At 42.4% G+C, this 15,356-nt stretch overlaps 1 protein-coding gene across 9 annotated transcripts in view; it reads right to left on the bottom strand.

Moving 5' to 3' along the window:
- Ih (hyperpolarization activated cyclic nucleotide gated potassium channel Ih) overlaps nucleotides 1–15,356 on the bottom strand; it is a 150,299-nt gene that overhangs the window by 114,242 nt on the left and 20,701 nt on the right. For 8 of the 9 annotated variants that reach the window (XM_076905945.1, XM_076905937.1, XM_076905936.1 and 5 more), the window contains exon 2: nucleotides 2,981–3,064. The exons of the other annotated variant lie outside the window; for it this stretch is intronic. In XM_076905945.1, the coding sequence (XP_076762060.1) occupies nucleotides 2,981–3,064 (84 nt within the window). The remainder of the gene's footprint in view (nucleotides 1–2,980; nucleotides 3,065–15,356) is intronic. 9 annotated transcript variants of the gene reach the window in all.

The raw sequence follows: 15,356 nt of genomic DNA, 5'->3' as shown, positions 1-15,356 counted from the left end.
CGAAAATGTTGAGTCAGATTTATAAATAAACCCCCGTTATCAGATGCCCGCCACGGCTATTTTAAGGTATCGACCAATCAGTGCTAAGGTCAAGCGCGCCCACGATCAGTCGAGGACTATCAAAATTTATCCCCCACCGCGCGGATACTCGGTTGGCTTGCGATTAAAAATAGGATTGTTCCTTCTTTCAAAGAGTTTCCCTTTTTTTGTTAACTTGACTACTGTTTTCATTTGCTTCGACGATTTGGTATCGATGAGTGTGGAATGGTAGAATTTGCAGAGTTGCTGTTTGAAAATTGACTAAGGGTTGAGAATTAACAAATTTTTAAGATACTGTAATTTTTTTGAAAGATGTCATTTATCAATTTAATTGTGTGCGTGGAGAAGAGGAGTACCACGTGTGGATTTTTCAAAATTTCACCAGGTTCTGTTGGTTTCAATTCTCTAAGTGCAGAACTTGCGATGCGAGCGCGTTACATCATCAATCCCTTAAGTACTACACGTTCCTTTGCGTAACGTTTATGCATCTACGCGAATCGGATGCGGTATTCAACGACACAGCCCTGGAGTGCTAAGATATAAGTATCACTCAGCGACAACGCGTTATTAATGTAGGAAACTGAATTAACCATTTGGTTATTTTATATTCAACTGAGACGAAAATAAAATATGAAATATTGGGAAGCAAAAGTAACTATACTTCCATTCAGCCAATAAAGGCATCTTCGTTTCTCGTTTTGTCGAGACTTATCACAGTCCGTACGTTTTCATTGCCAAAAATTCGACAGCATTGTACTTTCCAGAATGAAGATCATTACCAATGCATATCTCTGACAGTTTCCGGGTCCCATCAGCCAAAATACCAAAATTATTCGCATTGGATTCTACATACTTTTCCGCGTGCATGTCCAAAGCTTTTAATACTCAGAATTCATAATACTCTCTGCACAAGTTTACGAGAAGATGTTCCAAGAAATATAAATCATGCGATCCCGTTGTACGTATGAAAAGGAACTTAACTTTGTTGCTAAGAAACTGGCCCATCGATATTCCCACCCCTTGAGACCTCATTAACTCGAGTACACGAATCGTAAAGATCTCTGAAAATTTCAGAAAATTAAGTGGGTCAGAAAACCCCCTCGAAATTCGTCAGATATAAAAATTCCATTTATCTCTCACAGATAAAACAATAACTACGACGAACCCTCTCAGATCGTGAGAATTAACTCGAGTACACGAATCAAAAAAATCTGTGAGAATTTCAGAAAATTAACTGAGTCTGAAAACCCCCAAGAAATATGTCAAATATAAAAATTCTTTGTATCTCTCACATAAAACAATAACTACGACGAATCCTCTCAGATCGCAAGAATTAACTCGAGTACACGAATCAAAAAAATCTGTGAGAATTTCAGAAAATTAATTGAGTCAGAAAACCCCCAAGAAATATGTCAAATATAAAAATTCCATATATCTCACAGATAAAACAATAACTTCAGATCGTAAGAATTAACTCGAGTACACGAATCATAAAAACCTTTGAGAATTTCCGAAAATTAACTGAGTCAGAAAACCCCTTCAAAATACATCAACAACAAAACTTCCGTCCTATCTCTCACACAAAACAATAACTACGAACCCTTTCAGATCGCAAGAAGAAATAGTATTTAATAACCAGGAAATACATTGGAAATGGTCGAAGGGACTGCTCGACTTCCTCCCGTTCGAGCATAAAAATCGAAGCGCCAGACACCCCAATATTCTCCCCCGAAATCCGTTGAAGAAGTTACGTAACGGTCGTAGCGTTACCGATTCGCGTTTCTCATGGTAACCAGTTGGGTTCGCGACAAAGTGACCCGGTTAGAACCCGGGCCAGCCGGGTACTTTTACTTTCCATCAATCTCTGGTGAAATTCCGCGTTGGTGTCGGTGCGGTTCCGTGAAACGGGGTCCCCGGCACGGGCGTCGAGGAGCGCCCTGCGGCCACGACAGGGCTGGGCGACGAATAAATTTTGGCGAAACGGGAGCAGGAAAAAACGTCGGATGGAATGTGACGAGGAAAGGGGCAGCCTCGTGGAAATTGGAAACATGCCAGTGGCGCTATCGCGCGGAGGGCGGCGCAAGTTCGACGGGGGTGAGGACGGCCAGGCAAGGGGTGACATCTAGTCTAGAGGGGAAATATTGACCGTAAAAATGGCGTCGAGCCGGGGGTAGATGCGCGGGTGGAATTCCCATCGAAAAATCGGTGACGCGTGTCGCTCGAAATTTTATTATTCCGTTAGGGGTGGGCAGGGTGGACGGACGGGGGATGGTTTTTTTTTTGCACGAGATCATCTATCGTCGATTTGTCATCTATATATTATCTTGACAATCTCGTGTGCCGTTCGTTCGAGCGGAAAGTGCACGAAACTGAAATTCCACGTCCTGACACACTACCCCACGCAGAGTATTTTAAACTTGTTACCCTTCAATATTTGGTTAGATCATTTTTGATGCAGTGTAGAGTGTTCTGATTAATCGCCCGTTTAATTTTACACGAAGAATACTATTTTTGGTATTGTATAAAAATACAAAGGGTGGATATCCATTTGGGGTTACTCTAGAAGCGTTACTTATGACCAGCATGCAACAAAATGATTATCACAGCAAGTGATTTGATTGATGTATAGTCTTGTAAATGAAATTAAGCGGAAAACTGGCTCATTGGGAGTATCAACATCCATTTCCTATTAAAACCTGAAGTATTACCACGGGAAACAGTTATTTTACGTTTAACTGCTCGTAAAAAGGACATTTCCGCACCCCGTGCTCTTGGTGGGTCTCCAATAACCAATGGAAATGGCGTCATTTCACACTACCCGGTTCTCTTTAACAATTTCATTCGGTAACCAAGCCAAACAACGTTACGACAACAAACTACTTTGATTCGAGACAAACTCGAGGCGACCAAACTTTAGAAAATAATTTTGTTTTCGACTTACAAGGAAAATGGCCAGGAGGATTCGAGCTTCTGCGACGGACGCTTTTCGTGTTTCGCGGCATGTCGGTTCTCAATTCCATGGCAACTGCGCAAAAGGGGAAAAAAGATGTTCTGAATTATTATAATTCGTCACATTCTACGCAGGTACAAAGAATTCTGCAATTTAGCCATATTTCTTGCGCCCCTGCTGATTTATTTAAATAGAAGCGCGAATGAGAAACGCATTCTTTGTGCCCTCAATTATTTCTTTTATTTACAAGAAAAATCTTTTGATAATATAATTCTTTCTTTAAACGAACTAAAATTCTCTTTACAATCGCAAGAAAATCTACCGACAAAGCACGTACGCAGTACAACAGAAAGCAAATGAAAAAGTCTACGCTGCAAACAAAGGCAAGTTTAAATATTCCCTCTGTCGCTTTTCGCTGGGTTTTGGTTCAGCTGACTCTGTTATTTTTTATCCCAATTAAGCCGCTTAATCGAGACTCTGTTGCAAATAAACCGGAAGTTTTAATTCTGTCTCCCCTCGGTGTCACGGATTATTGTTTCCAAATGTAATAAATAAAACCAGTAGCTTTCAACGTGCTCTGCTCGTTTTCTTTTTTCAAACCGATTTTTATGGCGAAAATGGAGTGTCGCGAAATTTTCTAGTCGTTGTCGTATATGGCAGAAATACTTTAGAGGAGGTTCGCGATTCGAAGCGAAAGGCGTTAAAAAATGAATCAGGAAAAGTCGATCTTTATGGAAGATACAATTTCTTCGAGAACACGTATCACTCGATCCTGACGCCAGTTATCGATTCCTTTGCCGCACATGCTGTTTATTGTGACCGTCAGGGCGAAACTAGGAGAAACCCTGAAGCGACCATCTTCGAGCTAGAGCAGCGACGAAGTCGAATGTGTACAATTGTAAATAAAATGTGAAATGGTTAGAGCAAAGTGATTTGCTCTCTTTCTCTCGGAAGAAGTACTTCGCAAATTTTCAAATACCTTTGCAACACAATCGTCCATCGATACTTTCGATGGACTATTTATCGTAAACAAATCTTGGCAAAAATATTTCCATTGGAATTTTCGAACCAGTAAAGATTCTTAGGAAGTGTATCAACTATAATATCAATATTTATCATGGACGAAAAGTTCTTTGGCGAGGTGTCCGCTGGAGAAAGGAGTCAAGTGACACGAACGAAAATAAGTCAGACGCGAGAATAACGTATTCTTCTCAAAACTGTGTATTACAAAATCAGAATTCGTGACTGCGAAAATCTGTGAAAGGAGAATCTCAATAAAAATCCAACAGAGGCAAGCAATAAAAATTCCCTAGCGAAGTTGTAGCGCGCGTTCAGGAGAGAAGTCAAGTGATACGAATGAAAATATGTCAGACACGAGGAATCCTCTTATTTTCCAGGAAAAGTATTCGACGAAACTTGCTCGCAGAAATCGAGCGAGGCAATTCATTAGAAGAAGGCAATAAAAATTCCTGGTCAAAGTTGTGATAAGCATTCGGAGGAAAAAGTCAAGTGATACGAACAGAAATATATCAGACACAGGAAATTCCCTTGTTTTCCCCAAAGACCAACGACACCAAAATTCTCATTGGACGTTGACTCTAATTCGCTAACTCCCCAAGCACATTCGCAACGAAATCACAGCGATTGGGGAACAGTTTCCTACGGGGAAGTCAGAAAGATTTCCATAGAAATGGCCGCGCAGCAGGGAACTCGTCGAGAAGACGTCAAGCGAGGCACGGTCGACGAACGAGGCTGGGATTCCGTGGCTTCCATCGAGAAGATACGTGCGTACGAGACTATGCATCATAAGGGACGCGAGAAGTGGAGAAAAAGGGCTGTGGATGCTTAGACATTTCATTAGCGCGGTGATTTGCATCGCGTTGAAGTAGCGTACGGTTGGACAAGTCAGACGCTCGGCTGGCGGCTGAGTCAAGCGTTGGAACGCGATCCAGGGTGGAGAGGACGCTCGAATGGGACGGGTTCGTGGGTGAGACACACGCGTGGAAATGTATGGACGAGTGCAGGTAAATAGAATCGAACAGTTCGTACCAAGACGAGTGGCGCGCGCTGACATATTTTTAGCACACTCTGGTCCAGCGAGGAGGACGCTGGATGGCGTGTGAAACGAGAGTGGAAATGTGTGGACCGTTTGAAACGCCGGAGTTTCGGGGTGGAAAGTGTTGCTTTCTGTGATGTATAGGCGCGTTTAATGGCCTGCGTAGCGCGTTTTTGAATGGTGATTTGTGTGCAAGGGAAATAACACTGGTATGTAAAATGTGAAGTGGTGTTACAGCTTGAATTATGAAGTTTCGCACTGCTGGGGATTCTCGATAAGTTTTGCATCAAATTTTGCAATTTTTTACAATTTCTTTCATTCAGATTCATTTAGAAATTCCAAATTAATCGATTCTGAAGAAGAGGAAAGGAGGCAAGAAATAAAATTCGCCAAAAATCGTTTAGGAAAATATTCATGAACCTTCCGCAATATTCTCTTACATTTCCTGAAATATTATTTTACAAACAAACTGCAGAAATAGAAAAATCGCAGAAAGAAATCGTTTGAAAAAAGAGAAGAGAGCACGATTGTAAATAAAATAGAAAAAAATACTGGTTCGAGTACTTTGGGGAGAAAATTGGCTGAACCAAACAACATCATCCCCCGCAGATTCCATCGCTTGATAAAATCCATTCTGTCCATACGAACCGGACATTCTCTATATTGTCCACGTGTTTCAGCGGGGTTTCGGGGGGTGTGCACCCTCCGTAGCTCCGGTATCGACCGTTTCACCATGGGCCCCGTGACGGGGCTGCATCTTGCCAGAGCGAAATGTTTTCAGCCCCGTTTCCGAACCGCGACGTCGGCCCACCACCCTCACCCCCTTGTCACCGCGAAAATAGAGTTCGCCGGACGAGTCCTGGGTGTATTTGAAATTGGAGCTTGATACACGGACCGCGGTGATTTATTTGCCGACCGAGCTCGGCTTTAAGGCGGTGGTTTTTGCGGCGAATTTTTCTACCGTACGAAAAACATCGCCGCGCGCGCCACGATGGTTGAAACAACTCTGGTCTATATATATATATGTGTGTGTGTAGCTATTCCGCTGATTTGTCAGTTTTTGTTTTGACCATTTCGAAGAAGTTTCGAATCCTCGTTGATTTGCGCTTGTTTTCTGCGATTTTCTAGATATAACGTGCTTTGGAAACCTGATAACGTATTTCAGACTTCGGTAGTTTTAATTTCAGATCGAGAAATTGATTGCGAGGATATTTTTAAAATTTTTATACATCATTCTTGAGAGGAATCGAATATTATTTATCTGCGAATTTTTCGTAATAATTATTAATGGTCAGAAGTAGAGAGGATCTAGTGGAATGTACTATAAAATTCCCTTAAAGAAGCGATCATACACTTCCTTGGGAAATTTATTTAGGAAATCAAAGATTTACGGATTTCACGACTCAGACTCACACAGGAATACACAATTCCCTTCTAAGAGGATATGGCTTGCACCCGAGAGCCTTTACAGTGAAGATTATGTCACTTCTATATAGACATATGTACACCTGGCACACATGAAGCTTTCGTAAACAACCGACAGACAAAATAACAAAATAACAATTCCAATTAAACTATCCCTTCCTCTTCTAAGAAAAAAGACAGCATAAAAATGCATGAATAAAAAGATTTGAAAAGAAATGATTTTCCACGCAACACCCAGAACTGTTCCCAATATCCACGGTGTCCAATCAAGTAGATCCCATAGGATCCCTCTTAGAGCCAGCCCGACTTCCACTAAACGACAGACAATGCCCATCGATAGATAGCTATCCAATAAATTCCAGGAGCAGGAGTGCAGCCCAGATGCCCGAAGAAATAATTCAGAGTGCACACCGAGACCGGACACACATTGTACAGGTCCAGGAGGGCAGAAGTGCTTCATTGTCTAGCCCGGAGGGCGCTTGACCTTCCCTAACGTATCAAGCACCTGTCAGTGCCTCCCTTTCAATTGATCATTGCACGGTGGGAACAAGTGTACTCCCGTGGACTGTATTAAAACGAAATGGTAAAACAAAAAGGTGAGAAAAGGCTACTCGACAATACGACGGCCCACACTTCACAGAAGGGACGCTGTGGAGGTATCGTCCTTTGTGGTTACACCCGGACGTCTCCTCATCGTCTCGACCAGAGCTCGTCCCAATCGCGGGGCGGTCTCGTACGAACGCATCTGTGCATCGCGCACGGACACGTGCACACGTGTGCAGACTGTCAGCCAACCCCCTTTGCACCCCTCTCGTCGCAGCTCGGTTGCCACCTCGCGCGAGGTCGAGCGCCCTTTCGAAATTTGCCGATGGCCAAAGGAGGCCTCGAGGACTGCTTGGCTGACCTCGAATCCGAGATTCTTATCTTTGAACCGAAAGCTCCGGGGAAGACGCCGTTTATCGAACGACAGTACTACTCACGGCCGTCCGCGGCCGGTTTTCAATAGGACGACCGAGACTGAACACGGCAAACGGTCGACGTCGCCTCGTTTCGCGACCAACCCCCGCGCTCGTGTCCCAGAAAACGATTCACAATGAAAATTCTGAAATATAAATTTGCCTGGACTGCGCCTTCGGGCTTTCGAAAGCAAACGAACCACCGCTTGAACGTGGCGTCGTACGTAGGACGACGATCCTGATGGATATGCGCTGATCGTTACGCGATCGTCGAGAACCTGGGCAGGTTGTTCGACGAGGCTGTGAGAGAGCCACGTGAATTTTGGAACCGTTCGTGGTTTGCTTTGCGTAGTTTATTGGGAAGGGAAGGAGGTAGAAGGTTTTTTTATGGAGCAGAGAGGGTTATTCTGTAATGATCTCGCTGAATATTTTGGGTAATTCCGAGAAAGCTGTTAACCTAGCTTAAATATTAATCTGAAACTAACTTCATCTTGTCTAAGCTGAGAATTAAACTTGCAGAAAGTAATACGTTGGATTGGAGGAACGTATCAAAGCTATAATTCGGAAGCTCGTAGCGTGAACCAAAATGGCGGAGGCCTTACCATCGAAGAACTTCAGTTCCGCGATATTAATGTAACTTAATCTGAAAAGCAGATTTATTGAATGCAAAATGATAGGAGGTAGGAAAATTATGCTTTGAAAATTCGTGAAATGTACAGAAGGATGGAGAGTATCAAGAAAGTTGGAAAAAAATTTAGTTCCGCAACATTAATCCCGTCCGTTTCACGGCGTTCGTTCGAGGTAATTTTTCAGGCACCCGGATAATTGATGGACAAGAAAATACGAAATATTTATCAGAACATCGTGGCAGGTTTCTCGCTGAGAAACGTCCACGCCCTCGCAGATCGCCACAATATCTGGCCGATTGAGTTATCGCGATAGTTCCGAGGAATTCGGTGACATAACTTGACCGATTAAATACATATCGCTGGCGTCGAAATATCGCGCACTGTCAGTCCAATGTTATCGTAGCGCATCTGAAACGTATCGTGTCTTTCTATGGACACGACACGAATCGAATTCATTGATTGCGTTACTTTTTCACACCGCAATGACAGCGCCATATAGAGTTATATTTTTGACGCAACCCCAGCGAGCACCATCTTTATTTTATCGACCAAACAAGACGAATTCATACATGCAATAAATGCAACGCGATTAAATGGAATTTTAATATTATATTTTGCTGTACAATTTTGTACGATTCTTTGGTCTCAGAGGAATTTCAAAATTGTTCGATACAATTGCCTCTGAAATTGGAACTTTCGCGGAACTCTGGTTTGTATAAAATTTCTGACTGAATCTGCAACGTCAGTGTCGATTGGTGAAATTTTCGCAGGATTCTGACTTCTATAAAATTCTAGATTTCACTTTGAACGACGAAATTTTCGGCTCGACCCGTTTCACAAAGTTGTAACCTTACTAAAATTCTAGGCATCCCTCTGGAAGTTTTTGATACTTTGACGTTGACTGAATTACCTGTCAATCTTCATTTCTCCGCTCTGTTCGCAAGTTTTATTTAACGGAAGAAAATTTGTTTGAACGCTTAAAGGGGGGCGAGGAACGAAATTCCAATCCGCGTTCCGAATATACGCGAATACCGCGCGAAGATTTTATTCACAAACGACGTTCTAATCCGGACCGGTGTAACTTTACGCGCAGCTCACGAAGCTCACTTTCCGCTCACTTGAAAGCTAATGAAACGAGTTGTTCAATGATATGAAACACCCTGATCTTTGACATTCGGTTAAAAAATAATCAAGCGTATTGACTCGACCCACGCATCCAGCTGGAATTTTTATATAATAACCATGAATATTTTCATCGAAATCCTTCAAAAGCTTGTTACGAAACTTTACAGAAAATATACCATAAATAAACAACCGCGATCTTAAACAAACTTCCCTTTACAGACATATAAATTTCATTACCCTTATATAATTTTTGTACGAGAAATTGAAATCGTTGAAAGGGTAATGAGATAGATAAAACTATTATTTTTTAAAAAAAGTCGATGTAACAAATAAATTTAGGATTCGAAATCAAAGTGGTTTATCTGAAGGGTCAGGTGAAATGCAAATCAAGTGCACGTTAAGTCTAGCTAAAATCTGTGTCAGGTGTAGGCCATTCTAGGTCCATGCTAGGTCTAGGTCAAGTCTAAGGTAGAACAGTGATAAATTTGGCTTATTACACCGATTAAGAACTAATCGAAACGTGTTTACTTCAAATTAGACACACGTGCAGCCTGAATCGAGTCTGCGTTACAAACTTCTCTGAATCTCTGGTCTTAATCGCGCAGACAAGGTAGAACGAATCCGGGTTACAATAATACAGAAAATCTGGACTCGAGTGTGTCTGAGGGACTGCATAAATTATCCGCACCGCTTAGATCTGTGTTAGTATCTAAATTGCACTCTGTTGCAGTTGGTTAAACCTAAGTTAACCAAGGAGCTAGTCAGAGCTAGCGTGTTAACTAAGTTTCTCACTTGCGAGTCCCCTTATTACCAAAGTTATGTCTATTATACAATAAATCTAACAAGATACTGTATATAGAAAATTCAGCTTAACCCTTTACTAATCAGAAAAAGAATTCAAACTTCGCTATTAAAAGACCCTACTATGATTCCAGCCTGAAAAGTCGCGACCCCACTCGTCAACCTCCACGAGGGAAACGCGAAGCGATGTAGAAAATTCGCGTGCAAACGTAAGTTAGATTCTCGTTGAACGCGAATCAAATTTCACCGTAGAGACGCGTACGAGAGACGAGGGATGAGAATTCGAAAACGACGTTACGAATGGACGATCGAATCGCGTTCCATCGGCCAGCTCGATCCACAGAAATTACGCTGGGAAATCGTGAATAAATGGCTTCGCCAGGAACCGGCTGGGTTCCAGGGGAAACGCGATCTGTTACACGTTGCCTCCTCTCTGTTTGTGCAATGGAGCTTCGCCTGTCTACATAGGTTACAGTGACTACGGCGCGGTATGGTTCAATGGGCAATAAGTTCACTCGATGCCCATCCTCCCCTTCTCCCCCCCTCAACGTACATCGTGTACAGTGTCTATGCGCGGTGGTCGCAGCCAGGGTGCACGTGTGTGGGTAATGATGATCTGATTAACGTGCACGCTCCTTTTATTGCAAATAAACCGATGGGAAAACAAAAGGAGCAATCGAATCGACGGGTTCGAGTGGCTAATCATCGAGCGGCCGCTCATCTCGTGACAGCTGAAAGAATGGCCAGCCACAATGGAGCCTGGCTGGCTATAGTGCCACTGGGATAGTTTAGAATATCGATCGTGCCGTTTAATATTTATGGAATTACAGGAAGCGGGTTAAAGTCGTTCCCTGGGCGAAATTTTTTTAACGAACTACAAACTAAGGGGTTGAGAAAACGATGTTCAAAGGAGATTCGAGCTTCGCATCATCCCTTTTTGTTCCTCACCTTCGCTGCATTTATAGATTCTTGCATGTTTAATACTAGCTCGGCGGTAATAGTAATTTATGAACACTTTGGACAGCTAAAAATTTCAATTTTTAACGAGGTATTTTTGTGAGTGCGAAAATTAATGAAAAATTATCGATTTCTACGACTGCCAGAGATATTTCGAGCTCCACCCCCTCAATTATTTGCGCGAATAATTATAAGTCTAGGCGGCTATATTTGAAACCTCATTTAAATGGAGATTCTAAAAATGAATCCCCTGCATGCTCCAACACTCTCGTCAGACTTTACACATCGGATAACCAACGCGTACCTTAAAATAAATTTCACCCGCGAACCATCGAGGGTCCCCAAAACGACGCCTCGTCATTTACGAAACAAGAATTTCCAACCCTCGAGGAACTGCGTTACCCCGCGAGATCGAAATTCAGATCAGATTTTTCAACGACCATGAAAATCCACTTGGAGCAGTCGAACGGTGCTCGTTAAAAAGCGAAATGAGAGAGAGAGAGAAAGAGAAAGAACACAACGCACTCGAAGCTTTTTTTTCTCCGTCGTTAAAACGTGAAAAGAAGCGAAACTCTGCGGTGAGTTTCTCTCGAGAGCACGCATGACGTAAAAAAACTGTGCGTGCAGACAAAGCGAGAGAGAGAGAGAAAGAGAGAGAGAGAGAGAAAACACAACGCACTCGAAACTTTTTTTTTCTTCTCCGTCGTTAAAACGAGAAAAGAAGCGAAACTCTGCGGTGGGTTTCTCTCGAGAGTACGCGTAACATGAAAAAAAGTGTGCGTGCAAGTGATACCTGGCTGGAAACGCGGCTACCCGATCGGTAGCAATTTCCTTAACTCACGTACAATACCACTTGGACGACTCGACAAAGAGGCGCGTCGCGGCGTCTGAAGGGAGGAACAGAAGTGCATCTTGCGCCGCTAACGAGAGCCAGCGTGGGAGCGGGAGGAGAGATACGTAGAAAGGGTGAAAGAGTGGAAGAGTGCGAGGGTGAATGGGTGAGCGAGTGGATTCGTGGGCGAGAGGAAGAAAGAAATAGATGCAGACAGGAAAGGAGAGTAAGTGACTGAGTGAATGAAAGTGAGTGAGTGACAGAGAGTGAGCGTGCAACTGAGCGAATGAGTGGGTCGAAGGTGAGCGAATGAATGAGAGAGAGTGAGTACGTAACTGAGTTAATGAGTAAATGAGTAAGTAAGTGTGCGAGTGGTTGAGTAAATGAGTGCAAGTAAGTAGCAGAAAATTAGTGAGTAACTGAGTGAACAAGTAAGTACTGACTGAATAGAATTGAGTAGGGAAACGAGGAGAAACGCAGCATCTTTTTCTAGACTATGTAACTACCCTCTTTTCACGTAGAATAAATTTTAATTGTCACTAGATGATAATTATTTAAATTTTGTCCACACTGTGTAGCCATGTTTTGCATTCAAAATGACAGTTTAACAATAGAAAAATGATTAAAAAGTTGCTTCAGTTATATTCGATGGAGAGGGCCTTTCATCAAGCTAATTCGAACTGCTACAAAGTGGAAAAAGCTCATTACGTCGAGTGTTAAATCACGCAAAATTACCTCTCACTGTCGCAGGAAGTCATCTTCCTCTTTCGCGAAGCGTAAGACAAAAGGCAGACGATGGTCACTCGGAAAGGAACCAGCGGAATGATAATACGAATGAAATTCATAAAAATGGGTATCGCATTCACGGCGCTTTTCGAGGTGGAAGACGCGGCGGGACCTGCGCTTTGACGTTTCCATTTTGGTACTTTAATAGCCACGTGTCTCACGCGGAAGACCTCCCGTCGGTCGTCATCGTTAATTAAGTAGTAAGATCGTCTTTAATGAAACAGTTTCAATCTTACGTAATGTCGCCTCTAAACCACCCTCTGTTTTTATTACAGCAATTTCTTCCGTCGTTTCCACCAGATTCATCCCTTTCACGGTAATTGCTAAATTACTGCCATGTAATAACTCGTTGTCACCGTTACAAATGTCTGCTCAAATGACAGCATTTATCTTCCTTGGCAATAGGCCACAAAGAATTATGTTTACTTCTGTACAGGTAATCTTCCTGCAACACGTTTTATACCTTTCATTATACGTCAGAACCATATTTTAGAGGAACCAACGCGCACACATCCTTCTTCTAAATACTTTTTCCAAACAACCTAACCAAATCCTGCATCCTGGACAAATTGTCTTTGCTAAAAAACCACAAAATTCAATTCTCACCCCTTTCATTGTCACAATCTACTCGAATTAAATACCAGCTATAAATTACGGAAATAAAGAAAAAATATACAATTCTAACAGAACTGTGTAAAATAATTCCTTTAGTAAAAAATAATTTTCTAACAGCTAAAGAACGAGATCTTTTGGCACTTTTTTTCATGTTACCTTCTGATGACGATAAGAGTACTAAGTAAATAAGGCTCGCATTATTCCCACTCATTTCATTCCAAGCCCCAACTTCATAAATCCTGAAAAGAAAAGTCAAGCCCGCGATTCAAGCAGGGATTGATCCGTATCAGATGGGACAGCAGCCTTTCATTGCACGCGTGCACCGACTGCACGTGCACGGGAGCACCAAGCGTTGTTCAGCCGCCCAGCACGAAAGGAACGAAAGGGTAGCCCACACACACACACAAAGATACGAAGCTCGAAGGTAGACTCGAGACTCGAGAGCTTTTATGCGCGGCTCAAAAAGACCATCCCGCCTATCCGCACACGGCCGGTCGAGCACACCGCGAGCAATTTAAAGGCGAAAGGCGCGAAAGACGTTCTTCGTGGCGGCGTTTCATGCCCGTAATTTCCATTGTCGCTGCGCCACTGTCAACAACGCTCCTCCCGTGGACTTCATTTCCCGGAGTAGTCCCGTTTGTCTTTCGCCATTTTTCCACCGCGTTCGCGCCGAGAGATGCCTGGCTCTCTATCGCGAACGAGGATCAAACGAGCGGGTTCAAATTATGTTTTGATGCTATGGTTAAATTTGCACTCGAATTTTAGTACTGTTTATCGGGGAAGTTACGAGTAATTTCAGTGGGTGCGCGAAATGAATTCAGAGGAAAGCAAAATATATTTGGCGGGCAAATAGTTATGAGGGCTAGTGTGGGGGTTGGATCTACGAGATACGCCTACACTAGAAATTATCACTTTAACACTTTGCTGCTCACGATCGATGATAAAATAAATTTTCTATACCAAGAATTTATCCAATTTTTAAAGATTGAAAAATAAATATGACTTGCAAAAATACTTTATCATATTTTTAATAAAATGTGATAATTAAACGCAAAAATGAACTTGGAAATACTGGGTTCTAATTAAACAGTAGCTGGATCACTGCTGCGAGGAATAAGAAGTGGAAAGGTTCAAGTGGAATCTGTAGATCGCTCGAAGTTCGCGATTCTGGAGTAAAGCGGTGGGTGCTGTTTTGCTTTTTCTGTTCGCGAGGGTGCGCCGACACTCGCATTACGAGCCACTTAAAACGACGTTTAACGAGAGGCCTCTAATGTCGCTAGGCCTTTGTTGAATGGCGCTTTAGTCGCATCGAACTGGCGCGATCGTATATACGCGAGTGTTTTCAGAGATAATTCGGCAACATTTTTCACCGATTCCATTCTATTCTCTCGTCTATTCTTCTGAGCCGAGTCGACGGCCACCGCGTGGTTTCAGACGATTCCAGGGGTACTATTTCAAGGATTTTCTAAAAGCAGGCACTAAGCAGCCGCTAAGTACTTGTTGGTTTAAAAATGAGGGTTGGGGCGCGAACATTCTCGAGACAAAAGTTTCTGCTTTGTTTGCGATCGAGATAAAAATTTGAAACGTACAATTTTGGTGTGAAAATCTTCGTAGGAGAAAAACGAACCTAGTTCATTTTCATTTTTACGTTAAACATTTAAGCATTTTTTTTAAATTTCTGAACCGTTTAATTAGAAGAAAGATTTATGTGTGTCGAACATTTAATTATTACTACCATCTACCTCAGTTATCTATTAATTAATTATATCGCTTGCCAATTAATTACCCCTACATTATATTACATATTGATTTTCGTGGATACGTTGTATCTATTCGTAAACTGAACGCCCTTACACATCGCAAGGAATAATATCATACAAACGAGCCGGGGAACGAAAGAGTTTAATTAAAAAATTATTTTGCTAAACTAGAAAGAGAGAACGAGTTGGTGAAAAAACAAAAATGGAAATGCTTAATTAAATTCTGTCCGGGGCAGAAAATTATAAAGCGTGTCTTCTCGTTTTAATGCAACTTTTAAGTAGTTTGCATTGCGCGTATGCAATTTTTTTTTTTATCACGAACTTCCCTCGCGCTTCGAATTATCCTCCGCGCGATAGAACGCGCAGCAGTTTTTCGCAAATTGCACGATCATTCTTCGCATAACGGCGCAACTGTCGCCTTTGGG

Source organism: Xylocopa sonorina, chromosome 12, assembly GCF_050948175.1.
Source record: "Xylocopa sonorina isolate GNS202 chromosome 12, iyXylSono1_principal, whole genome shotgun sequence".
Lineage (NCBI taxonomy): Eukaryota > Metazoa > Arthropoda > Insecta > Hymenoptera > Apidae > Xylocopa > Xylocopa sonorina.
The sequence above is the reverse complement of the archived record's forward strand: the minus strand, read 5'-3'. Positions and strand labels throughout refer to the sequence as shown.